Source organism: Prionailurus bengalensis, chromosome D4 (genome assembly GCF_016509475.1).
Source record: "Prionailurus bengalensis isolate Pbe53 chromosome D4, Fcat_Pben_1.1_paternal_pri, whole genome shotgun sequence".
NCBI classification, from domain to species: Eukaryota; Metazoa; Chordata; class Mammalia; order Carnivora; family Felidae; genus Prionailurus; species Prionailurus bengalensis.
The window spans coordinates 71,238,781-71,266,345 of NC_057359.1; the positions used below are offsets into that span (position 1 = coordinate 71,238,781).

Sequence of the window (27,565 nt, forward strand, 5' to 3'; positions counted from 1 at the left end):
TGTCCCTGTGCTCTTCTTAGATCTTGATGACGATCAAGATGAAGGTAACAACAATGCATGCATGTTTTCATGGGTCTTTTAGTGAAAAGTAAAAACCACACATGACGGACTGATCGTTCAACACTTACATCACCTACTAGATGTCACATTTGCACTTTTAAATTCACATGTAGAAGTTACCTTGTCTTTAGTTACCTAAAATACCATAGGATCTCATTTAATGCAGACTCTAAGAAAACAAAAAAGCAAACGCATAGATACAGAGAAGAGATGGTGGTTGTCAGAGGAGGGGATGGGGGTAGGGGTGGGGGTGGTGAAATGGGCAAAGGGGATCAAAAGGTACAAACTTCCATTTATAAAATAAATAAATCTGCTGGATGTGTGATGGGTTTTAAGGAGGGCACTTGTGCCTGGATGGCTCAGTTGGTTAAGCATCTGACTTCAGCTCAGATCATGAACTCACGGTTCCTGAGTTCGAGCCTTGCTTCAGATGAGCTTGAGCTCTGCTTTGGGTAAGTCCTGCTTCTTTCCCTCCCTCTCTCTCTCTCTGCCCTTTGCTCACTTGCGCCCTCTCTTGCACAAAAAAAAAAAAAAAAAAAGGAAAGAAAAAGGAGGTCTCTTGTTATGATGAGCACTGGGTGTTGTATATAATTGATGAGTCACTAAATTCTACTCCTGAAACCAATACTGCACTCAGTAAATAACATAAAGTAAACAAAAATAAAAAAATAGGGGTGCCTGGGTGGCTTAGTTGGTTAAGCATCCGACTCTTGACCAGCTCACAATTTGTGGGTTCAAGCCCTGCATCAGGCTCTGTGCTGACAGTGCAGAGCCTGCTTGGGATTCTCTCTCTGCCTCTCTCATAAATAAATAAATAAACATTTAGAAAAAATAAAACATTAAAAAAATGCCCTCCCTCCACACAAAAAAAGAAGCTGGTTTTACACAACACACACACACACATACACACACGCTCTCTCTCTCTCAATCAATCAATCAATCCTGAGAATGTAACCCATAGTTAATTTTTTTAAGTGACCTTGATTATAAGTATATTTAACACAACTATCAGAACAGTTTTGTGTGTGTGTTGTGGGCCCCACCCCAGTATATCCTGTCTGCCATGATTTGTACATATTTATATGCAGCTGTGAAAACAATGTACCATAAAAGTATCTTCATGTATGTGAATACTAACAGTACAGGTTCAAGGGGAGTTAAATCATAAATTTATTTCTTTTCCAACATCTGATGGATAATTATCTCAAGCTACTGTATATATAATATTAAAATATTGTATTCTGAATAAAGTACTGTGTTAGAAAATGCTGAATTAAAAACACTGAAATCTCCTTCAGCTTGGCCAATATGCAGTCGTTTGGGGCTCATATTTTAAAAGGTATGTTCATAAATAGGAATTAAGATCGTTTCCATATCTTCTTTTTCTTAAAAGATCACTGGAGCCTAGTAAGAGGCAAAGAATTTTTAGTCAAGTAATCTTAGTGGATATACAATACAACAAGTCCACAGAATAAAAGTTTCCATTTTAGAGATTTTTTTCTGATTTCTAGCTAAAAATTCAAGGTGAATCATTCTTTTATCCAATGAGGCATTAATATTTATGAGTAGAGTTTATACAGAAAGTACTATCATGAGGGTATTAGTAAATCTTCAATATCGCACATATTTGCAGCACATTCAGAATCCACTTGAAAAGGATGCAAATATTTGCACAAACCTTACCTTTTCCCCAGAGTTGTCGTTAGCTGTGGGGATTTGCCAAGTGATATTGGCGGAGTCTTGCTGTTCCTGGGTCTTCGCCTCTATGTCCTTGGGACAGCTGATCTGAGGGGCCTCCACATCTGACTCAGAAAATGCACAAATCGATATATAGATTGATATGTAATTCTAAGTCATTTAGGAAAGAGGCAAAAATATATGAATACTCTGTGACTCATGTTTTTGTTTATTTATTTTGAGAGAGGAGAGAACGCCAGTGGGGATGGGGCAAAGAGAGAGAGAGGGCGAAAGAAACCCAAGCAGGCTCCGTACGGTCAGCATAGAGTAGCCCCAATTGTCTAGCCCCAATGCGGGGCTGGATCGCATGACCCATGCGATCATGACCTTAGCCAAAACCAAGAGTCAGTGGCTCAAGTGACTGAGCCCTCCAGGCACTCGTGACTCATTTTTTACACCGCAATTCCAGATTAATTTGGAATGTACAATTGCCTTCAGCATGGCTTATGAGGCCCTTCCCGAACTGGAACCTGCTGACCTCTTAGCTTCATCTCTTATGGTTCCCCTACTGGAACTCACTCTCCATGCTGGATAGTCTCAATCCCATGGAAACCCTGTGGTCTTTCCTGCACCTGAGCCTTTGCCCATGTTCTTCTCTGTGCCTGAGTCAGTGCCCTCTTCCTGTTTTACTTAGATAACTCCTATTTGTCTTTTAGTTCACAGATTAGACACAATCTCCTCAGGAAGTGCTCCCTCCAAAGGGGCCCCCACAGCCTTCTGTCCTTCCTGACCAGACAACTTGCCATCAGGAAACCGAGTTTCTCCTCCAACAGAATTCAAATTCTTTGAAGGCTATCTCTTGTCCCATTGTGTTAGGGACACACTAGAAGCCTGATAGATACTTTTTGAATGAAATAAAGAAACAATCAAAAAAACCTGGGGCGCCTGGGTGGCTCATTCGGTTAAGCGTCCACTGTGGCTCAGGTCACGATCTTGCAGTTCGTGAGTTCGAGCCCTGTGTTGGACTCTGTGCTAACAGCCCAGAGCCTGCTTCTGATTCTGTGTCTCCCTCTCTGCCCCTCCCCTGCTTGCATTCTGTCTGTCTGTCTGTCTCTGTCTCTCTCTCTCTTTCAAGTATAAATAAATATTTTAAAAATTAACAAAAAAGAAACAAACAAAAACAAAATGTTGACTGTGGCAGGAAAGAACCACGCTTGAAAACAAGGCTGTCAAGTAGAATTAATTAGCGGTGCTAACATGTACTGTCAAAACAAGAAATTAAAGCCAATGTTATTTTTTGCGGTGTGAAACTCTATGGTACAAATACTGAGTTAGAGCTGGTAACATAAACATAATCCACATCAGTCACTGTAGAGCTAAATTCTGAATATATAATATAAAAAATCCCTTATTTTATGTTATGTTAAATTAGGTCTTCTGTAACTTGCAGGTGAATATATCCGAGTTGATACAATCTGTGTCTCTTCTTGTTTCTTTGAAACTTCATACAATTTATATTTTCTTTTTTTCCTGGAGGGAGCTTATCCTTTTTCCCCACAAATATGCATTAACATATTGACTCTGAAAATCTAAAAGAGTAGCTGACTTTTATTCATACTTGACTAATACTTTAAACTGGATTTGGGATTGAAAGTTTATATCCATTCTTTCTGTATTCTTTGGACATTGCTGTATTTCCTTCTGGCATTTATAGCTGGAAATGAGAAGTATAATGTAAGTCTGGTTCTTGTTTCTTCTGTGCAATTTCTCTTTTCTCTCTGGAAACTCATTTAAGACTTTCTCGCTTGTTTTTGTGCCAATACCATACTGTCTTGATAATTACAGCTTTGTAGCAGAGGCTAAAGTCTGGGATTGTGATGCCTCCCGCTTTGGTCTTCTTCACTACCACTTTGGCTATTCGGGGTCTTTTGTGGTTCCATACAAATTTTAGGATTGCTTGTTCTAGCTTCGAGAAGAATGCTGGTGCAATTTTGATTGGGATTGCATAGAATGTGTTTGTAGATTGCTTTGGGTAGTATTGACATTTTGACAATATTTATTCTTCCAACCCATGAGCAAGGAATGTTTTTCCATTTCTTTATATCTTCTTCAATTTCCCTCATAAGGTTTCTATAGTTTTAAGCATACAGATCTTGTACATCTTTGGTTAGATTTATTCCTAGGTATTTTATGCTTCTTGGTGCAACTGTGAATGGGATCAGTTTATTTATTTGTGTTTCTGTTGCTTCATTATTAGTGTATAAGAATGCAACTGATTTCTGTACATTGATTTTGTATCCTGCGACTTTGCTGAATTCATGTATCAGTTCTAGCAGACTTTTGGTGGAGTCTATCGGATTTTCCATGTATAATATCATGTCATCTGCAAAAAATGAAAGCTTCACTTCATCTTTGCCAATTTTGATGCCTTTGATTTCTTTTTGTTGTCTCATTGCTGATGCTAGCACTTCCAACACTATGTTAAACAACAGCGGTGAGAGTGGACATCCCTGTCGTGTTCCTGATATCAGGGGGAAAGCTCTCAGTTTTTCCCCATTGAGGATGATATTAGCTGTGGGCTTTTCATATATGGCTTTTATGATGTTTAAGTATGTTCCTTCTATCTTGACTTTCTCGAGGGTTTTTATTAAGAAAGGATGCTGAATTTTGTCAAATGTTTTTTCTGCATTGACAGGATCACATGGTTCTTATCTTTTCTTTTATTAATGTGATGTATCACATTGATTGGTTTTGCGAGTATTGAACCAGCTGTGCAGCCCAGGAATGAATCCCACTTGATCATGGTGAATAATTCTCTTTATATGCTGTTGAATTCGATTTGCTAGTATCTTATTAAGAATTTTTGCATCCACATTTATCAGGGATATTGGCCTGTAGTTCTCTTTTTTTGCTGGGTCTCTGTCTGGTTTAGGAATCAAAGTAATGCTGGCTTCATAGAATGAGTCTGGAAGTTTTCCTTCCCTTTCTATTTTTTGGAACAGCTTGAGAAAGATAGGTATTACCTCTGCTTTAAATGTCTGGCAGAATTTCCCAGGGAAGCCACTGGTCCTGGACTCGTATTTGTTGGGAGATGTTTGATAACTGATTCAATTTCTTCACCAGTTATGGGTCTGTTCAAATTTTCTATTTCTTCCCATTTGAGTTTTGGAAGCGTGTGGGTGTTTAGGAATTTGTCCATTTCTTCCAGGTTGTCCAGTTTGTTGGCATATAATTTTTAATAGTATTCCCTGATAATTGCTTATATTTATGAGGGATTGGTTGTAATAATTCCATTTTCATTCATGATTTTATCTATTTGGGTCCAATGGAATAGAACAGAGACTCCAAATTGGACCCACAAATGTATGGCCAACTAATCTTTGACAAATCAGGAAAGAATATCCAATGGAAAAAAGACAGTCTCTTTAACAAATGCTGCTGGGAGAGCTGGACAGTAAGAATGAAGGACAGAAGAATGAAACTAGACCACTTTCTTACACCATTCACAAAAATAAACTCAAAATGGATGAAGGACCTGAATGTGAGACAGGAAGCCATCAAAACCCTAGAGGAGAAAGCAGGGAAAAACTTCTCTGACCTCAGCCGCAGCATTTTCTTACTTGACACATCTCCAAAGGCAAGGGAATTAAAAGCAAAAATGAACTACTGGGACCTCCTCAAGATAAAAACCTTCTGCACTGTAAAGGAAACAATCAATAAAACGAAAAGGCAACCAACAGAATGGGAAAAGATATTTGCAAATGACATATCAGACAAAGGGCTGGTATCCAAAATCTATAAAGAACTCACCAAACTCTACACCCAAAAAACAAATAATCCAGTGAATAAATGGGAAGAAGACATGAATAGACACTTCTCTAAAGAAGACATCCAGATGGCCAACAGGCACATGAAAAGATGCTCAATGTCACTCTTCATCAGGGAAATACAAATCAAAACCACACTGAGATATCACCTCATGCCAGTCACAGTGGCTAAAATGAACAAATCAGGAGACTATAGATGCTGGAAAGGATGTGGAGAAACAGAAACCCTCTTGCACTGTTGGTGGGAATGCAAACTTGTAGAGCCACTCTAGAAAACAATGTGGAGGTTCCTCAAAAAATTAAAAATAGATCTACCTTATGACGCTGCAATAGCACCTCTAGGAATTTACCCAAGGGATACAGGAATACTGATGCATAGGGGCACTTGTACCCCAATGTTTACAGCAGCACTCTCAAAAATAGCCAAATTATGGAAAAAGCCGAAACGTCCATCAACTGACAAACGGATAAAGAAGATGTGGTTTATATACACAATGGAATACTATGCGGCAATGAAAAGGAATGAAATCTGGCCATTTGTAGCAACGTGGATGGAACTGGAGAGTGTTATGCTAAGTGAAATAAGTCAGGCATAGAAAGACAGGTACCATATTTTTTTACTCATATGTGGATCCTGAGAAACTTAACAGAAGACCATGGGGGAGGAGAAGGGGGGAAAAGTTACAGAGAGAAAAGGAGGCAAATCATAAGAGACTCTTAAATACTGAGAACAAAGTGAGGGTTGATAAAGGGTGAGGGGGAGGGGAAAGTGGGTGATGGGCATTGAGGAGGGCACCTGCTGGGATGAGCACTGGGTGTTGTATGGAAACCAATTTGACAATAAATTATACATATATACATATATATATCTACTTTATATGTATATTATATCTATACATATGTATGTATATATGTGTGTCCATATATATATATGTATATATGTGCATATATATATATATATATCTCTTTCTTGTTAAAACTCTGGAACTCAGAAATTTCACCAGTAGTGAAAATATGCTGCCATCCTGGGCTATGATTGATCTCAAGTTTAGCCCAGAGAAACTTCCTTCTGCTGGTAGAAGAGTTTTTCTCCTCCATCTACTCTTCTCTCTGCTTCTGGAACTTGTTAGTAAATGGATACTGGGTTTTTAAAAATCTATCACTGGTATCTCTTAACTTCCATCTTTTTAGTTTGATCCATTGGGATATTCAAGTTCGTTGTGTATTATTTCTCCGTTCTGAGGGAACTCTCAGTTTGGTTCTTCAAATCGCTAATACTGTTTTCAACAATATCCACTCCACTTTATTTATCCTTCTCTTAGAAATATTTATGATGTTTTTACTTCTAAGAACTCTTTCTTGTTTTTAAGACCCCCTTTTATGTAGCAGGCTATTCTTGCTGCCAGTCAGATGGCAATATTCTATGAAAGTAATGGGATGCTCATGTCTCTTTAATTTTTTATTTTTTTTTAACTCATGCCTCTTTAAACTGATTTAGTCCTGCATTATATGGGCCATTAAAATTCCTCAAAGATCTCCATCTCCTGGTGGAAAACTTACCAGATTTCCAGCTTGAACATTATCCTTATTTTTCTATTTCTTCTGTCATTGCCTGGCATATTATAATCGGATTCTGTAAATCCATCATTTTGAAACAGAAACCCTCATAGATCATATTAGGATAATACCCACCACTGTATCATGGGTTTGCAGCAAAAGCTGCAACGAGGCACAGCCCCGCACTGTACCAATATATTGTTATATAGGAATCTGGTTTTCAGCCCGATGGATGTAGGGGACCTACCTTTACAAACAGCTGTCTGAACTCTGGCACTCCACTTTCCAGAGGTGGTACATCTCACTTCTTCTCTGACGCCTGATAAAATGAATCCTCTGCGGCAACTCAGTTGACAAATCGTCCCAGGTCTGGCAGGCTGCTTGCCACAGCTGGCCGGGAAGATGATGACACCTTTGGGCTTCTGAAACGTGGGGCAGTGGCGCTCTATTGTAGGGAGATGAAAGAGTGTTACTTGCATTTCCACAAATTTCAAGAAAAATACAATTGTGCTGCCTTGGAACTGATGTAAGTCACTAAACGGTATCTGTTGATGACACTGAACCTATGATAGATTATAAACAATGCTAAGCTGTTCTCTCTCTGGTTATCTCATGTTATTTTGCCAGTGCGTCAACACCTTGAAAAACTAATTATATTTTAACTAATGCCAACTGTGACTGTTATCACTTTCAGTTTGTGGAACATTTAAGGTTCTGAAGTATGAAAGAGTAAACAGAGTTCCGCGTTCATGGATTAAGCAAAATATTCAGCAGTCTCCATTTTATGAGTTTTTATTGGTTCCATCTTTATTTAAGTGGGCACATTATGAGAAAAGTTTTTATTCCCTCCCTCCAATCACTGTGTCATAATCGGGGCCCTGACCCTTAATGTTATCTTTGGAATCAATGAAGAATAACAAATGAAGGGGGCAGAATGCAAACAAAATGGAAAACCAAGACTAAGACTTAATGTAGGGTGTGTGTGTGTGTGTGTGTGTGTGTGTGTGTGCCTGCCCATATGCACATTTATTTGTTGTAGGAATGATTCTCCCGGCAGCAGTGCTAACATCTTTAGTTTGCATCTCCCATGTAATAATTGCTAACATGTATGTACTATGTGCTGGTCATTGTTCTAAGTGCTTTACAAGCATTGACTCATTCAATCCTATGCACTAAGGGGTATTGTTACCATTCCCATTTACAAACAAGAGTCCCAAGGCACAACTATGGGGAAGTTACCCACAGTGTACATTCTTGAGGTCACCCCGCAGCTAAGCGGCAGACTGTGCCCCTAAACACTTCACCACCAGGCCTCCTCCCTGAAATTTCTTTTAACTGTCTGTGCCGGCAAATGCAATTGTTCCTGAGAAATTGGTTTCTTCCTTTTATTTTCACCCAGTATGTGCCAAATGACTGCCCAGACTTGCTGTTCCGCTGTGATGAAGAGCAAAACACAGAGCCAAATTTGCGGTTCAAATGTAATGACTACGTGGGGCTCAATATCCCTTATTTATGGATGGCTCTTCATAAATTAAGAAAATTATTTTTTTTAATTTTTTTTTTAACGTTTATTTATTTTTGAGACAGAGAGAGACAGAGCATGAACGGGGAGGGTCAGAGAGAGGGAGACACAGAATCTGAAACAGGCTCCAGGCTCTGAGCTGTCAGCACAGAGCCCGACGCGGGGCTCGAACTCACGGACCGTGAGATCATGACCTGAGCCGAAGTCGGCCGCTTAACCGACTGAGCCACCCAGGCGCCCCAAGAAAATTATGTGATAATTGTTGAAGATTTTGTTCCCTATTAATCTCTTTTTTATTGTTTGCTTACGGTATTTGGGGTAAACATGTCTTTAATTATTTATATAGTCTAACCTGCTGATTTTATGTCGGCTGCTTATATACTTAAGTCCTGAAATTGGCTAACGCTCACCTATTTTAACTATAGTGTCTTCTAATTTTTAACGGTTTTATTTTTTTCTTTATATTTTAATATCTATGAAGAATTAATGTCAGTGTCTGGTATGAATTAAAGACATACGAGAAATTCACTTTGTTTCATTTGTTTTTCCCAAAGAGCCAGCCAATTTTTCTATATTATAAATTGAATAAATCTTTTCTTCACAACTGACCTGTGATGCTTCCTTAGTAATACATGAAACTCGTAAGTTTCAGGATCTATTCAATCATCTTGATCTATATGGCAGTACTTGCAAAACTCTTCATTTTTGTGTTTTCAGTATATATTTTAAAACCCTGTAGGAGCTACTTTCTCTTTACTATTCTTTATTACTCTTCCCTTTTCAATCTTATTTTCGTGATTCTTGCCTACATATTCTTCCAGATAAGCTCTAGAATCACTTCCTAATTCCAAAAGAGGGTCAAAAAGAAAAGCTTTGTTGGGATATTAAATGAGATTGCCTTTTACCTATACATATATTTAGAGAGAACTTTCATTTTGATACAATTTTATTAAAATATTAAGGTATGTTTTTTGCTTCTCAGTAACATTTTCTAGTTTGTGTGACACAGGTTCCATGCACTGCTGTTTAAGATTATTCTTACATATTTTATATTTTCCACAAATCTTTTGAATGTGATTTTTCACTATATATTCTGCTTATCACTGTATACGGAAAAGTTCTTTATTTGGTATTCTTATGACTTTCGTGAACTCTCAACTCTCTTAGTAGATTCATTCAATTTTAAGACATGTAATCTACAAATGATGATGGTTTTAAATCCCCAAAGCTCTAATCTTAAGATTTATTACAAGTGCTCCAGCTTTGAGAATACTAAACAATGGATGATTCTGAGCCAGCACCCTTTTCTCTTCCCAGATTTAATAAGACTGACTATATTGTTCCATAAGTGGCTGTGGGTTTAAGGACATCTTTTTTATTATGTCAGTTATCAACAAGAGTTCCTCAGAATTGTATTGAAAATGTGATTTAAACGATGATGAATGGCATTTTTATCTTCTACCAAGCAGCCATGTGAATTTTTCCTATTTGTTATGGTGAAGTAATTTATTATGTTGATAGATTATATCTTATTTTAAGCCCTTCTGCATTCCTGGGATAAACCCTACTTGTTTGACAGGCTATTCTTTCAGATATGGATTGGTAGCATATTTGCTGCCATAGTTTATTACCTGTTTTTTGGTAATAGCTATCGGGTTGCCAACAAAATAACATTATTTTATTTGTTAATATAACCTGTTTAGCTTCCCATTACTTGGGCCAAATTATACAGTACAGAGTTACTGTTTCTGAAAAGTCTGGCAGAGTTTCATTGGTCCCTCAGTCAGTTTTGGAGAATTAAAACTCTGATAACATTTTCCACTTATGACTAATTATACACTTGCATTTCTACTTTTTCTTGATTCATTTAAAAACTTTCATTTTCATAGAAAATCATACACAAAATATCAACGATTTTTATTTTATGTGAACATATGTATGTATGATGTTTTATTATTCCTTGAAAAACCTCTGGCCTCTTATATTCTTTGTTAGAGCTTCTTAGAATAATTTTACTTTTGCATTTTTCTTACTTATACTTTAAAAATCCATTATTTTATTCAAAGATTTCCCTCTTACTCACTCTATGGCATCCCATCTCCCTTTATAGCTCATTTTCCTTTACTTAAACATTAGTATGTATTTCTTTCAACTTCTGTTGCAATCTTTCTTTTCCTAACTTTTGAATTTAATGTTTAATAGTTTCCACTTCCCTGATTAACAATAAAAGGATTTATAACTATAACATTACATCAGTGTGTAATTTAGCCCATATCTCGTAACTCTGGTTTTAGAAATTTCTCATTTTTTATTTTCTAAAAATTGTATTTTTAAATTTCTCCTTTATCCAGTTAATTCACTTCCTTTATGACTCTTGGTATTGGAGTCTATACACTTTTGTGTTTTTGTCTAGTTTCATACTTTAGAAAATGTTAAGGACAATCATTAATAACATTGACGTGGTTGTGTGGGTTTCAAGTAACCTTTCTTTTTCACTGTTTGCCTTTTAGTGATGTAAAGAATTCATTTGAAGAGTTACTGTTTAATATTTAAATCTTTATGTATTTAAATATTTATGTATTCAAATCTATTCTCTTTTCCTTTTATTCTCAGGAAATTCTTCTCCATTAAAAATTCAGATTGTCTGGGGCGCCTGGGTGGCTCAGTCGGTTAAGCGTCTGACTTCAGCCAGGTCACCATCTCGCGGTATGGGAGTTCGAGCCCCGCGTCGGGCTCTGGGCTGATGGCTCAGAGCCTGGAGCCTGGTTCCGATTCTGTGTCTCCCTCTCTCTCTGCCCCTCCCCCGTTCATGCTCTGTCTCTCTCTGTCCCAAAAATAAATAAACGTTGAAAAAAAAATCATATTGTCTTTTATTCTTAGAAAGTTCCCCTTCATAAAAATCTGTACCTTTTCTTACATTTCACCCCTTAACTTGCCCAATTTAACTAATTAACTTAATTTAGTGATTTTTTTTGTGGGTGTGTAGTGAGAGTCAAGACTAATTTTTAGATAAACTTTTTCCCCATTGATTTCTGAAATTTCCTTTACCAAGTGCTATATTCTTCTATAAACTAATGTTTGTTTCTGTACCATATTTAGTCATGTGTAGCTCCACTGTTCTGTGCATCCTTGCACCATTAATGTGCTATTTTAATTTTATTTTTTTTCAACGTTTATTTATTTTTGGGACAGAGAGAGACAGAGCATGAACGGGGGAGGGTCAGAGAGAGAGGGAGACACAGAATCGGAAACAGGCTCCAGGCTCTGAGCCATCAGCCCAGAGCCCGACGCGGGGCTCGAACTCACGGACCGCGAGATCGTGACCTGGCTGAAGCCGGACGCTTAACCGACTGTGCCACCCAGGTGCCCCTAATGTGCTATTTTAATTACTGTAGGTGCACAATCTGTTTTATGATGGTGAGAATAAGTTCTCCCTCATTTTACCTCATGTTCAAAATTTTTGTTTTGTACCTGTCTATTCTTCAACACACATCCTATTCATTTATATCAATTTTTTAAAAATCAGAATTATCATAGTAATTACGGTTGTTGTCAGAATTTGTAGGCTACAGTGAGTGGTTCTCCAATAAACTGTAAAAAGGGATGCAATCTCCCTTTGATGGTTACATAAATCACCAAGATTTGCATATGCTTTAAATCATTACAGAAACGCACACAATGATTTTTAAAAGAACTGAGAATAGGAAAACCTTATTAGATGCATTATTTTTTTTTAAGTTTTATTTTATTTACTTTTGAGAGAGAGAGAGAGCACACAAGTCAGGGAGGGGCAGAGAGAGACAGGGAGAGACAGAATCCCAGGCAGGCTCTGTGCTGTCAGTGCAGAGCCCAACTCTGAGCTTGACCTCACCAACCCTAAGATCATAACCTAAGCGGAAATGCAGAGTCTGACGCTTAAGTGACTGAGCCACCCAGGCACCCCAGTATTACTATTTTTAAAAAAAAGATTGGGTCCCTCAGAAGAGGAGTTGATCAGCCATGGAAGCAGGGTAAGAGGTGATTCTTGGGAGTAAACGTTAGTACTTACATAGAAAATCTAGTGTAAGGAGACAACATCCCAACTAAAGAAGTTCGTTGACATTTATTGTGCCATCGTAAAGGCACCTTTCTATGATGGAAGACCCATCATTTTTACCTCATTTAATTCTGTGGAATATCTGAAGGGCTATCTCCCTTTGTCTGGGTTTCATACAAACTAAGTGTATTATTGACTTGGGTGTCCTTGAAGCTTCTGTCTACAGGGAAATACAACGTATTCCAGGCCTAACTCTTACAATATCCATAACAGTAGGCATCTCATTGCTAATGAATTGAATTTTTGCTTAATAGTGAATTTCATTTGCCCATCCAGGAGAGATTAATCTCTTCTCAGTTTGATAATATCAGTTTTTCTTAGCTTAAACAGTGAGGGTCAACTTTTGGACTGTTAAATGAATCCCCCCATACCCTGTAAGCTCAACAACCTTCCTGGTGATACCTTCACCAACCACGGATCCAGTACTAGATTATACTAGAACAAACCTGTAAATCAATTTGGAAGGAAATGACAGATTCATAGTACCTAGTTTTCCCATCTTGGGTCCTGGCATATTTCAATTTATTCCTTACATATAGTTCTTCTTTTTCCTTTTTTGGAAGTTGCTTATTTAATTATCTACCTGCCAAGCTCTGTATACTACATCTGACATTTTATAAGGATTCTCATCATCATCATCATCATTATCGTTATCATTTGTATTTACAGTGTATAAGGAGCAGCAAACTGGAAAGATTCCTGAATTTATTCATTCTGAACCTGATTTCAGTAGTGAGATGTCACAACTCTTCGAGAAGGACAAGGCAAAAAAATCTTCTGATGAAACAGAATATTATGGTCTATCCTAAGGTTCACTGGTTCATAATTTTGTCCTTTTATCAACAAGGTAAAAGTAACTTCTGTTTAACAAAGCAAGGGAATCACACAGAATTTGGTCTTTAAAAAATCCATCCAAATTGGCCCCAGTTAAAAAAATATCATCACCATTTCAAGCTGTAAACGTCAGCGACTCGGATAATGGGATTCTGGTGTCTTTTTATCAGTGGAGAGGAATAAAACTGCACATTCGTTTATGTACCTGTATACCTGTGTCTCCGCGCATCTGTATACATGGATGTGGATTTATATTCATAATGAATCAACTTCACAGAAGTTCTAGGCCTTCACAGAAGAAAGAAGAAATCAGAGAGCAAGAGAAATAAATCACCAAACGCACCATGCCTTCCATGACTTACCCACACACCGAGGTTCTAGACCATCCCACTGGGTGTTAGCTTGACAAGTAAGCTTAGCACTTCCTTCTACTCTGTACCCTTCATCACAGGTAACCAAACACACTGTCTTGTAGGACATTTCCTTGGTAGAACAGCTGATGCGGCCATGTTTGGGTTGGCGAAGATGGGGGCATGTTCGTACTATATAAAATGAAAAACATTGGGTCACATTTTACTAAATAAAGACAAAAATAGGAAGTTTAACAATGCCTACACGTTGCAAGCAAGAAAATAACTTTTCTTAAAATGGCAAATAGTAAATAGCACATCATTATGTTTTGAGTTAGTATGGGACAACTGAAGGCATGTGTTTCATCAAATGCATTGCCCTAGGAAGATCCCGGCACTTAACCTCCTGCCCATAAGTGGGAAACTTAACCTGTCTAAGGAGTCTGGTCCTAGATGGACGATGATACCTGTAGATTGGAGGTGGCTGACCAAGGGAGGGATCTTCAACCTTCAGCTGGGCCTCTGCTGAGCTTTTCCAGGCTACATTCCAACAAAAAGAGGACGTCTTTTCCAGGACAGGGATTCAGGTTCACGATTAACTCAATTCTCAGATCTCATGGGTACATCCTGGGGTTTTAATGACCCCAGCCTCTGTAATCTTCAATTTCAGTATCCTACTCCTTGACTGTAACTCTGCTCCTTTTGGCTTTTTCACTCCTTTCTTCCAAGACACTTGCTGCAAACTCCACTTCATGATGCTAATCTTGACTTACGCGCTAATGTTGTTTTGTTTGTGTGTTTTGCTGCTTTGGCAAAGAGTGTCAGTTGTGCACCCGATAACATTCTTCCCAGTTCTATTCAGCACCAAATATGCACAGTTAGAAGGTAACAACTGCCCACCTCCATCACTATGATTGACAGCCAATGAAATATAAGCTGCAGTTGTGCGGGATGTCTGGAAAAGCTTTTTAATGGTGACCCTGTCAATTGAGAGAGTACTTTTTGCCTTCCCCTCTTCCTCCTTTGTTGTCCTGAAATACGGACATGAGGGATGGTACCCCAGCATATTATCGTCTAAGTACGAGATACTACTATAGAATAACTATCAAGTACTAAGAGGGTACAGCAAAAAAAATTAAAGAAGCCTGGGTCTCTGATGATAATGGAGCTATCATACCAGCTTCTCGTCTTCTTTTAGATGAGAGAAAAGTAAACTCTTAATTGCTTTAAGACATTGTTATTTGGGTCTTTGAAATAGCAGCAGCTGTACACAATTCCTAATTTCCTGTGCCCAGCATCCATTCACTCCTCCTTTGCTACTTTCCTAGGGAAAGGTTTCTCCCCTCTTTCAGCTCATGGGATTTGTGTGTGCTCCAGCCCTGCTCAGAGGAAGAGCATGTGACTTAGGATCACATTTCCCTGGGCTCAGAAGTGAGCAGGTACAACTGGTGACATGACCCTTTTTTCTACCAACTTCAAAACCACCCTGAGAGAGTAGCCAAGGGGTATTTACTAACCCCTCAATGCCGGAAATGCCCCTGTGCCTCAGTCAGCCTCAACACCACCAGCAGAAGTCCCACGGGGTGTCCAGAGACATATGCCTTTTCCTAGTACTGCAAATTCTAACTTGATGGCTTCAACACTACATCAGAGAAGCTACGAGAGAGTACTCATGCTGATTCTGCCTCTACAGGTCCCCAAATGGAATCTGTGCTCTGAGCTCTCCTGGCAAGATTTTCCTCACTGCCCAGCCCACCAAAATCCCATAATGTGTTTTAGGGTCTCTCTCAATTAATCCCATGATGCCCTATATTTCTGTTTCTGACAATCTCATAGGAAGCCCAAGGCTCCAAAGTTATCCCTCATCTATCAGGGTCATCCTCATATACGTCTAATCCAAATCTAACTCACAAGCTCTGGCACCTGCCCTCTGAAATACACAATCAGTCTTCAATAAATCCCCTCATAACCTAAACTTCACTTGTGAACTTTTCTCTCACTTTCTTATCTTAATCAGAATCCAATGGTCTCTTATAGACAAGGCCTGGAGAAAAAGATGTCCTCTTTGTTCCTTGTGCCTTCCCAGATTATTCTCTCTTCCTCCTCCCTTCTCTGTAAAACCTTTTAGCTCCCACGAAGTGTCAAAGTGTCATATTAAATATTCAACATCTTTCTCCCCCCAACTGTCTGCTGACCTCCGGGCCACTTCTTATTCTTTGAAGATTTTATTCTGTCTCTGTCTCTGTCTCTGTCTCTCTCTCAGACACACACACACACACACACACATACACACACACACACACACACATTGATGATTTCATTGTCTGTGTAGATGATCATTCCTATATTGTGGGGTCATATTCTTCACCTCCTTTCCTGCAATAACCAAATCCTTCACCTATTTCATTGCCTTATCCTCTAGACCTTGCCATCACCAAGCTAACATCCCACCCTCTGACAACAACCTCCTGTCTTCTTGGATCACTCGCTGAAGGACTTCAACTCCATCAGTTTCTGTACCCTACTGGGCTCTCCAATATGTTGTGGGTTCTGTAGATAAAATCATCTCTAAAGAATTTATACTCTCTCTACTTCTTTTTCTCCAGTTCTAGCTTAAACCCACTCCCTTCAGATTTCCAATCAGGGGAAGGAGGGCAAGGGAAAAGGAGAAAGGAAGTGGGAGAATAAGAAGAGAGAAGAAAGGGAAGAGAAGGGGAGGAGAAGGTAGGTGTAAGAGAAGGAGGGGAGGACAGAAAAGGGAAAGGGGATATGAAGGACAGTATAGAGGAGGGAGAGGAAGCTGAAAAATAGGGAGGAGAAGGTAAGGTAGGAAAAAGGGAAAGGGGAAGAAAGAGGGAGCAGGGAGGCTGTCCAGCCCCGTGGAAATTTGTCCTGTCAGACAGCATGGACATCCCTGTCATAAACAGAAATACAGAGAGGAAAAGAGGGTGCATTTCTGTTAGATATGCCAAAGGACGGTCACATAAACTCATGTGCTCACAGACAAAATCCTACAAGCATCAGGAATAGCACAAAAAAATAACCCCTACAGAAGAACCAAGTTCTACTATCAACAATAGCACTTCTGCAACACTAAAGTCCCGAAGACAACATAGCAATCTCTAAATATTTTTGAACAAAATCATTTGGGACTCAGAATGTTTTGGAGGACTCTGGGTAGGATGCATTTTTCTTTCTCCCACATTTCTGTATTTGCCAGTTTTTCATATCAAGCATATATTTATGATGAAAGCTTAACTTTATAATAATAGGAAATGAAGTTGGGGCAAAACATTCAGTGCCTATTCAACTGAAGTCACCGCTTGGCAGGATCTATTCTGAAGGAACCCATTCAAATGATATTAGTCGGCAGAGCATAAATATTGGGTGCATTAAATATATATTTAAGGTTGATCATTCTTAGAGAAAAGACAAAAATCAAATTAGAAGTTAAACCATAAGCCTGTGCCTTTCAATCCCTGAGATGGCTTGGATCGAAATCAACTACTAATGACAAATGAGTAGACACATTTTGCGTTCCACATCTTGATTTTTATTGAATGTGCCCATCATGTAAGTAGAATCATTGCTGAGTGCATCAAGGGCATAGAACTATTTTGCCTTCCACAGTTTGGTTTTTACTCAGTGTGACCACCATATGTAACACAATGCCAAGTGCCACGTGGAATTAAAAGGTAAGATAAATCCCTATGATCAAAATGTATAAAATCTGGAAAGCCATATCTTAAACAACTGCTTTTAGATTTAAAACACTGATGAAATCACTCCAGCTTTCCCACTCAAAATGAAATGGATTCGCAACATCTCTCAAGAGTACTGATAGTAAATTAGAGTTGGTGTTTCATACACATACAAATTATATTGCTTCTCAAATGTTGCTTTCAATAAACTCTGATTGCTCCTCTGAGAAAACAAAGCATATGCAAGGATTCCTAGTTAGCCCTTAAACATTTTACACTCCTTTTCAACCAGGAATGACCATTTATTATCATTCTTAATAGGAACATGTTCATTTATTAGTTTCAATAAAAATTTTTTTTTATGTCGACAAGCTGACAAATTGTGCAATAAACGTTTCTTGATTCACATTCATGTCAAAGCAACCTTAAATGCTCATTTGGTCTTTTTAGAAAATAGCAATCGTTCAAGAATACAGTCTACTAAGAGGTAGACACTGTGAGACCTGCTCTGGTTCTCATTTTAAAGACTAATTAGATTTCCACCCATATAAATAATTCCTGTCAAACCCGAATTGTGATAGCATCTATACTGAAAATAAAATAAATCTGATATTAAGTGTAGGATTCTTATTGTTGTGTGAGCCATTTTCTGAGGAAACCTGCTATCGCAAAATTTAATTTACTGTGATATTGTGGCTTAGTTGTCATTAGGAAACCACAAAAAAAAAACCCCTTCCTAGTTTAGAAATAAATGTATAATTCAGAGAAAACTGAACAAAAAGTATAAATGCTTTATGATGAGTACAGAGGAGGAAGAAGGCTCAAGCCTATTAAGCATTACTTAACACTATAAAACATTAATGATGCAAAATGAAGTTTCTAAAAGGCTTTACATTTTAAACTGCTCTTTCATTTCTGTCTCGATTTCAGGAAGATTTGCAAGAAAGAGATGACATAACTAAAACGATTCTGTTCGTACCATTAGATTTCACCTGGAAATGTAAAATACAACTTTCTCCAGTTATCCGCCCTGAAACAGAAGTGAATCCCAATGCAGCTGTCATATTTCATTGAATGCCAGATGCCCCATTTGTGAGGCACACCGTTATTTTATGTGCCACTAATAAAGAAACAGTAATATCTATGAAAGGATTTCATGCCAATGACTTTAAGGTACATCTGAGTTTTTAGAGACGTTAAAATATGGGGGAAAGTGTTTTATAATTAATGAAATATGGTATATATTTTCAAAGAGCAATATCTCAAGTAATTAAAGTCACAAATGATGCGCCAGAGTTAGGGAGTAGATATCTTCATTCGGGACAGCTTTGTACACTAGTAAGTTATGTGTAGCTTTGGGAATGAAACTAAAGGGATCTTTTAATCTTTGATTAACATTGTTTTGTTTACATTGGAATATCAACTGAAATCACATAAATAAGAACAAGAATGCTCTTTAACAATGTGAATGCATAATGGGAAGTGACGCAGTCCGACCATCAGTATATCTATTTATCAATGGACTTATCAATACATCTATTGATCAAGTTCTTGATCATTCACCAGAGGTATAACTAAGGGTTGAGAAGAAAAGATACATTCTGTGCTCATAAAGAACTCAGTCTAGCAGAGGCGATAGACAAGCTGATTAATAAAAGTTAAGTGTGTTGGTTTGTATTATACCGAGTTGGTTAAGCTGGGAAACAAGCTGTCAGACTCCCCTTACTATAGGGCAGGTTAGGGTTGGTCAGAAGAAGAACGTGCCCTGGATTTTGGAAAGCAGCCTGGGCCACTGTAGCCAGACACAGTGATGGACAAATGTAGACATGTCCCACGGATCCCAGCTTGTCTTTGCTTGCCTCTATTCCATGTCCCAATTGTTGATTGTGTTGGCCTGAGGAAGCCCCAAGCTTGCTGCCAGGCTCTTGGCTGTGGAACCATGGAAACCTTCTCTAAGACCTCTCAACGCATTTCTCCTTTTCAGTCCCACCCCAGCAGCAGGGCAGGCTTGGTTTCATAGACTGAGTTGGTAGAAATACCTCCGATGCTCCAACTTCTCTTCTAGATCTTCAGTTTGCCTTCAGCTCCTTCCAAAATTGCATAAGGTCCAATTCCTAAAATAAATCCCTCATCCCATGACACTCGTGGTCACTGTGCCTCCTTGACTGAGCCTGACACACAGAGCACAGGCTCTAGAATGAGGGGAGAACGGATGCATGGACACACGTACAGAAGTTGAGATCATCCCATCCAGGCTGAGAAGGCTGATGACAGCAGAGGGTTTATATAGAGAGACAAAGAGCAAATTCAGGGCCATCAGGCACTCAAAGCTGTGGTAACAACTTGTCAAAGGATGGCTTCCCGAGAGGACATGGCCATTTCTTATGGCTTTAGTGTAGGATTTGAGGCTCAGGGTGTAGACTGTGGAGGGTAAAGAGGCAGGGGTTGGACCTTACCCTGAAGGCGTCGTCTACCCGCTTTTCTCACTCTTCTTTGGAAGACCAGTAAGTGGAAAAGTTAAAATGTAACGTTTTCCACCCTCTGCCATGAGGTATTTGGAAGAAGGGGTAGTGATTTTACATAGAGCTGATAACTGTTGACTTTATAGGAATATATCTAAGAGGCTTTCTGCGATTAACTTTTTCAGGCATGGGATGTGGCTTTTTTACCATTTGAGACTGCATGACTGAAAATGTCTTTCCTTGGCCTTCCCACATAAAACAGTAGCTGATCTGAGCTCAGAAATCTAGGGTCTGATTCTTTTCTCTCAGACTCCTGGCAACATACCCTTATCTTCTCATATTTAGAATGGCTAATAAGAGGCTCAAGTCTGATTCTCTTTCCTTTGTAGGTAGTATTATTTATTTCTAACTGTGAAACAGGCACAATTTACTATTTTTCCAACACATTCACAAATTTCACTACGATTCTTTCCAGACATGGATCTGTTTTCAATAATTTTTTTCTAGCACTCATTAAGTGATTTTAAACTGAATATCAAAGATGTTCATTGCACATATTTTCAAGATTTCCGCTTGGGGCCATGTTCTTTTTCACTCCACTCTCTCTCTAGGTTCCAAATATGAAAAGAGTCTATTTCCCGGGACTATTCTCATGTCACGTTATCATTTTGTATTTTTTTAATCTTTGAAACTCTGCTTTCCTTTCAGAAGAGTTTCTTTTTTTAAAAGTTTTAATGTTTTATTTTTGAGAGAGAGAGAGAGAGAGAGAGAGAGAGAGAGAGAACACGAACAAGCAGGGGAGCGGCAGAAAGAGAGGGAGACACACGATCTGAAGCAGGCTCCAGGCTCTGAGCTGTCAGCACAGAGCCCGACACGGGGCTCAAACACGTAAACTGTGAGATCATGACCCGAGCTGAAGTCGGAGGCTTAGCCAACTGAGCCACCCAGGCGCCCCTTTCAGAAGTGTTTCTTGAGTTGATTTTGTAACTTATTAATTTGGCTTTTAACTACATCTATTCATTGTGTCTGCAAACTTTTATTTCCTCTTAAGAAATCCTTTTGTTTTCAGAGATCTCCTATTTCTTGGAATCCTGGCCTTATTTAAGCACTGTAATTGCCTTAGAATCTCAGTGATTCCATTTGTTTCCCTTTTCTTTCAGGACTCTCTTGTTCAATTTTGCTGATTTCTTCCTATTTTTTTAATGTTTATTATTATTATTATTTTTTTTTTTTTTGAGAGACAGGGAGAGAGCACAAGCAGGGCAGGGGCAGAGACAGAGAGGGAGACACAGAATCCGAAGCAGGCTCTAGGCTCCAAGCTGTCAGCACGGAGCCTGACGTGGGGCTCGAACTCATGCACCGCGAGATCATGACCTGAGCCGAAGTTGGAGGCTTAACTGAGCCACCTCAGCACAGGCGTGCCTCTTCTTTTTTTGTAGGTACACAGAAGAGGACGGGTTGGGACCTGAGTTAAGCAGACTCATACTTGCAGATGGTAAAAACCGGTAGGTGATAACCACAGTGGTTGTCTCCTGTGGCTCACAAACGACCTCAGAGCCTGAGTAGGTGGGCTTCCCTTATGAGTGCAAGAGCCAAGAGAAAACTCCTTACCGTACTCCAGTGAGCTGTGTGATGTGGGGTCCTGGAGCAGTCAAATCCTCAGCAAAGTGTATTGCCAAAGGATGCCTGGGGGATGTGGTGGGGGGTGAGGTTGCCAGATTTAGCAAAGCAAACAAACAAATGAGGAGATCCAGTTAAATTTGAGTTTTGGAAAATCAACACCTCATTTTTAGTATAAGTAAATCCCACATCTTGCATGGGACTCACTTACACTAAAAGTTGTTGTTTATCTAAAATTCTCGTCTCGCTGGGTGTCCCCTGTATATCATCTGGCAACTCTAGGTAGCAGGTGAATACTGTATTCAGAAGCTTGGAAAGGAGGGATTCTCAAGGCCTTTGGCTTGTTCCCCTCTTTTCTTAGATAGCCGTCTTTTCCAACCCTACTTGTGAAACCTTAGGAAGTTGTGTGTCATAGTTGTAAGAAGAAGAAAGGAGATCCTACAGATGGCGAGAGTGGAGGTGAACTAAGCTACCATAATATTCGTCTTTTCTCTGTGTGATGTGGGAGCCTCTGCTTCTACTCGAGGTACAGTCCCCACTTCTATTGGCCTGACTAGACTCTGTGATCTCACTTTGGCAAATCCCCACTCTCTACAGCACACTGTCTATTCCAAGCAAAGGCTGGAGACATACAAGTTGGCTCACTGCTCCCACTGCCAGACCCTCATGTGGCTCCCTGAGTCCTCCAATCACATGAGTCCTCAAAGCCCTCATTCTAACCCTCTCCTTGGCACCCTATTTTGGCTGCTTGAAATCTGAGGTTTGGGGTAACCTGTCCATTTCCTTCCCAGGAAGGCCCTTTCTTTGCTCTCTGTCTGTTCATAAAAGAAACATAGAGGGCATAGTTTACGATGATGTGGTCAATTGAACTTAGTAGTTCTGACTTCCAATGTCCCTATAATTTTTTTCTCTTTCTGTGGTCTGTGGTCTATGAAATCAAAAGAAACAAAGAACTTCACTGGTCCATTAAAGGTTAAGTCAAGGAAATCAAGCAAGGCAATCAATAAACAATGTGAACTGGCAGTCTGCATACCTCTGCAGGAGCTCTCTGAACCGGACCACAAACCATTGGGTAGACACAGAAGGATGCTGCTTCCCACGAGGTCAAATCCAGGGTTACATCGGACCCCACAGGCTGCATTGAAGTGGTTGTTGCAAGTGTTCTGGATAAAGTAACCGTTTTCGGGAGGCCTCAGGGCAGGGCAGTGGACAACTAACATTTACAGAAAGAAAATAAAAAAGCAAAATTAGCCTTTTGCCTATGAAACAGCCTCCTTTCCTGTGTTTGTTTAAGAGGACATTTTACACACACAGCTAAATTACCCACATCATTCCAATTTACTGCATCTCAATTTCTAAGTGCATATTTGAAAGAAGAACCCTTACATCTCACTCCTGTTAGGTATGTATTTACTTCCAATTTTTTAAACAGAATAAATATATTTTAAGCCCTAAAAATGTTTTATTTTGACATCTATGTGGATACGAAATTTTCTAGTTCTTGATCTTCATAGGTCATAACCTATTTTCCTTCTTTTTTTTAATATTTATATATTTTTGAGAGAGAGACAGGGACAGAGCATTAGAGGCGGAGGGCAGAGAGAGAGAGGGGGAGACACAGAATCCAAAGCAGGCTCCAGGCTCTGAGCTGTCAACACAGAACCCAATGTGGGGCTTGAACTCATGAACTATGAGATCATGACCTGAGCTGAAGTTGGACACTTAACCAACTGAGCCTCCCAGGCGCCCCTATTTTCCTCCTTAATTAAGGTGGCATAAAACAAAGAATAAATTCAACAGAGTATGTTTGCTACAAATCCCAAGAGCCACAGCCTCTTGTACATGTTACAGGCTAATCACACAGTTTTAATTTTTGATATGAATAATATCAAGACACTTTGCTCATAAACATATTCTCTTAAATGGATATAAATATCACCAGAGCCCAAACTAGCTCATTTGTTATATTTTTTTGTTAAATTTGTGGCTATTAGATTCATATTTAGATCTTTTTCAAGTACTAAATCTTTCTGGTTTCATAGTTATTGGGGTCTCAGATCTATTTTCTCTGGAGCAAGATATGGGTGTATGCATTAATAAGAAATGCTACTTAGTAAAAGCAAAGGGGGGCACCTGGGTGGCTCTGTCAGTAGAGTGTCTGACTTCAGCTCGGGTTATAATCTCATGGTTCGTGAGTTTGGGCCCCATGTCAGGCTCTGTGCTGACAGCTCAGAGCCTGGAGCCTGCTTCGGATTCTGCACGCGCGCGCGTGTGTGGGGGTGTGTGTGTGTGTGTCTGCCTCTCCTCCGCTCATGCTGTCTCTCTCTCTCTCTCTCTCTCTCTCTCTCTCTCAAAAATAAAAAATAAAACAAACATTAAAAAATATTTTTAAAAAATATAGCCACCTGGGTGCCTATGGTTATAATTAAAAGAAAAAAAAAAGAACTTCCCCCAAATAAGATTAGAGAAAGGATTATTAGAGATCATTTAAAATAAACTGGATGGAAATATCAGCATCATTTTTCTTGAGAGATCAGCTTTTGTATTTCCCATTTGCCAAATGTGGGAGGCTTACCTTCACAGGTCTGGCCGGATGCCCGATATCCCTCCTTGCAGACACAGTCTTCCAGGGACGTACTTCCAGGTGGAGAGGTGTGATTTTCATCAGGACACGGAAGGCAAGTGCTGATTCCTCCTGGAGAACCTTCTGGTTTGTATGTCCCTGACGGGCAAGCTGGGGAAGTCCATTTTATATTAATTGATGGTAAGTGATAGTTAACATTTTTGAGACTAAGTAGGCAGAAAAAAATCCCAATAATAGCTTTCCATACCAATAATAGTGTAATTCAAGCAAGGACAGAAACAGAGATTCTTTTTTTAAAGAATAATGTAGTTTGTTATTTACAGGTTAGGATGTGGCCTCTTCAGGCTCACAGTTAATTACGATTACAACACAACCCAGCATGAGATGCCTGGGCTTATTTGTGGGAAAAACCAAAACAACGACGCATGTTAAGGGACTAAAAGGAATCAGTGATACAGGACATATAAAAATTCTTTTTTTTTTTTTAATTTTTTTTTAACATTTTTTTATTTATTTTTGAGACAGAGAGAGAGAGAGAGAGAGAGCATGAACAGGGGAGGGTCAGAGAAAGAGGGAGACACAGAATCGGAAACAGGCTCCAGGCTCTGAGCTGTCAGCACAGAGCCCGACACGGGGCACGAACCCACGGACCGCGAGATCATGACCTGAGCCGAAGTCGGACGCTCAACCAACTGAGCCACCCAGGCGCCCCTAAAAATTCTTAATAAATACTGTTGACTCCGTATTCTCCTACCCCACCTGTGCAGCCCCACCTCCCCTACCACACTCTGGGATCGTCTGCCAGCAGAGGAGAAGAGCCAAATACGCAAAAACCAAGGAGCCCATTGTTTCTGTTCAAAGCACTTGTCTAAGGATAGAAGAAAGTAAAAGAGGGAAATAATCCAACTGATGGGAAATAGGCCCTTGGAAGAAAAAAGAATTATTAAGACCCTGCTGTCCCTGGCTCAGAAAATCTCATTCTCTCTCTCTCTCTCTCTCTCTCTCTCTCTCTCTCACACACACACACACACACACGCTCTTTACTGACAATGTCACTTTGAATCTGTGACTTACTCTCTGGAGTTACACATCTACTACAAAATAACTCAAAATTGAGTAAGGAAATTGCCAAAAGGCGTCGGCTGAGTGGCTCAGTGGTTAAGCTTCTGACTTCGGCTCAGGTCACCATCTCGCGCGTTTGTGGGTTCGTGGGTTTGAGCCTGCATCAGGCTCTGTGCTGACAGCTTGGAGCCTGGAGCATGCTTTTTTCCCCGTGTCTCCCTCTCTCTCTGCCTCTCCCCTGCTCATGCTCTGTCTCTCTCAAAAATAAATAAACATTAAAAGTAAAAAAAAAGGACATTTCCAAAAGAAGGACTTGCAATGCTCAGCTAATTTGATGCAGCATTGTCAAGTATGCGTGCAATTATTTAAAAATAGTAGCAACAGGGGTGCCTGGGTGGCTCAGCTGGCTAAGTGTCCATCTTCGGCTCAGGTCATGATCTCACACTTCGTGGGTTCGAGCCCCGCATTGGGCTCTGCGCTGACAGCTCAGAGCCTGGAGCCTGCTTTGGATTCTGTGTCCCCCTTTCTCTCTGCCCCTCCCCCACTCATGCTCTGTCTCCCTCTCTCTCTTTCAAAAATAAACACACATTAAAAAAATAATTTTAAAAATAGTAGAAACAAGTAATATATACTTGTGATACTATTTTATATAAATCATCTCAGTCTACAAAGTATTAGTCAATAGTATTAATAGTGTTATTAATATGTGCATTAATTTTATTAGTATTTTGTCCACCTTAAAGATGAGACAATGGAGGCTTAGAGAGATTTGCTGACTTGAGTGAAGTTACTGAGGAGGTAATACAGCTAGAATTTTTTCTTTAGTAGTTAACATTGGTTTGCTACATTTTTATGACAAAAAAATCAAAGTTACATTTATCTTGTTCTTAATTAGCAAGTCACATATTTCTAAATGGTAGCACATTCCTTTACCCTTCCTGTTGTCATTTGTTTAAGCTCTGTTTCTGAGAAGATAAGGTCTGGCTTATTTATTTAAAAATATATATATATATATATGGTTTACAACAAAATTGAGAGGAAGGGTAGAGCTAGAATTTTAAAGTAAATATTTATATGCTACTTACTATGTCCCAGGGACTGTTCTACATATTTTATAAATATTATCTTTTTATATCTCCTTAAAGACCTATGAAGTAACTAATATTATTAATTTCCTTTTATAGGTGAGAAAACCAAGGTAGTAAGAGGTTAAATAACTTGCCAAAGTTACACAGTAAGTGGCAAAGCTGAGATTTGAACCTGGATAGTTTGTATCCAGAGTCCAGATTCTTTACCACTACACTTGCTGTGTCTTAAAACCAGGTCTCTTGGATGCTATAGTCCTTGTTTTAACCACTAGAATAGGCTAAAAATATAAAAGAGACAAGATTCACAATATAAGGTAATTATTAGAAAAAAATAACCATGCTTCTGAAATTCTTGATTGTATTTAAAAACAGAAGGTAACATTTTCCCGTGATATTTAGTAGAAAATTCTAGGACTGGCAAGATCTGTGATAGTACTTAAGACTGAGAGAAACATTATAAAAATAGTTATAATGATATGTGACTTATGAAAAATAGCTCAGCAGAAAGAGAACATTGCAATCAAAGCATCACAGTATTAAATGTCGAATTATTATTGAATTATTCATATTACTGAGTATTTCTTTCTAGGAAAAGTTCAGTAAATATTTGCACCAGTCTTCAAGAAGATGCAAGACAACATGGTCTCCTTTATTTTTTTATTATTATTATTTTAAAATTTTATTTAAGAGAGAGGGAGAGAAAGTGCAAGCAGGAGAGGGCCAAAGGGAGAAGCAAAGAATCCTAAGCAGGCTCCACACTCAGCACAGAGCCTGACGTGGGGCTTGATCCCATGACCCTGGGATCATGACCTAAGCCAAAATCAAGAGTGAGATGCTCAACCGACTGAACAATTCAGGCACCCTGAACATGGTCTCCTTTAAACAGAAGTCAGCAGCTGTAGGAGAAAATGATTAAGACAAACACTGAGATGGAGAAGAAAATACAAACTGTAACAGCAAAATTAAACTTCTTTGAGACAGTAAAAAGAAGCCATAAAATTCCATAACAACAGAACTAAGTACACCTAGGAAAAGTACTAGTTGTGATATTAACACGAGAATAAATTCCTTACTTGAAGATTTAGTGCAAAAAAACCCCTCAAGTTTCAGGTGAAATTAACAAAA

The 27,565-nt window shown here is 39.1% G+C and overlaps 1 protein-coding gene across 2 annotated transcripts in view; it reads right to left on the bottom strand.

Annotated features, from left to right (window-relative positions):
• SVEP1 (sushi, von Willebrand factor type A, EGF and pentraxin domain containing 1) overlaps nt 1–27,565 on the bottom strand; it is a 199,913-nt gene that overhangs the window by 117,529 nt on the left and 54,819 nt on the right. For both annotated transcript variants that reach the window (XM_043566210.1, XM_043566209.1), the window contains exons 4-8: nt 24,282–24,440; nt 22,740–22,919; nt 13,936–14,115; nt 7,369–7,566; nt 1,744–1,862 (exon numbers count right to left, since the gene is read on the bottom strand). In XM_043566210.1, the coding sequence (XP_043422145.1) occupies nt 1,744–1,862; nt 7,369–7,566; nt 13,936–14,115; nt 22,740–22,919; nt 24,282–24,440 (836 nt within the window). The remainder of the gene's footprint in view (nt 1–1,743; nt 1,863–7,368; nt 7,567–13,935; nt 14,116–22,739; nt 22,920–24,281; nt 24,441–27,565) is intronic.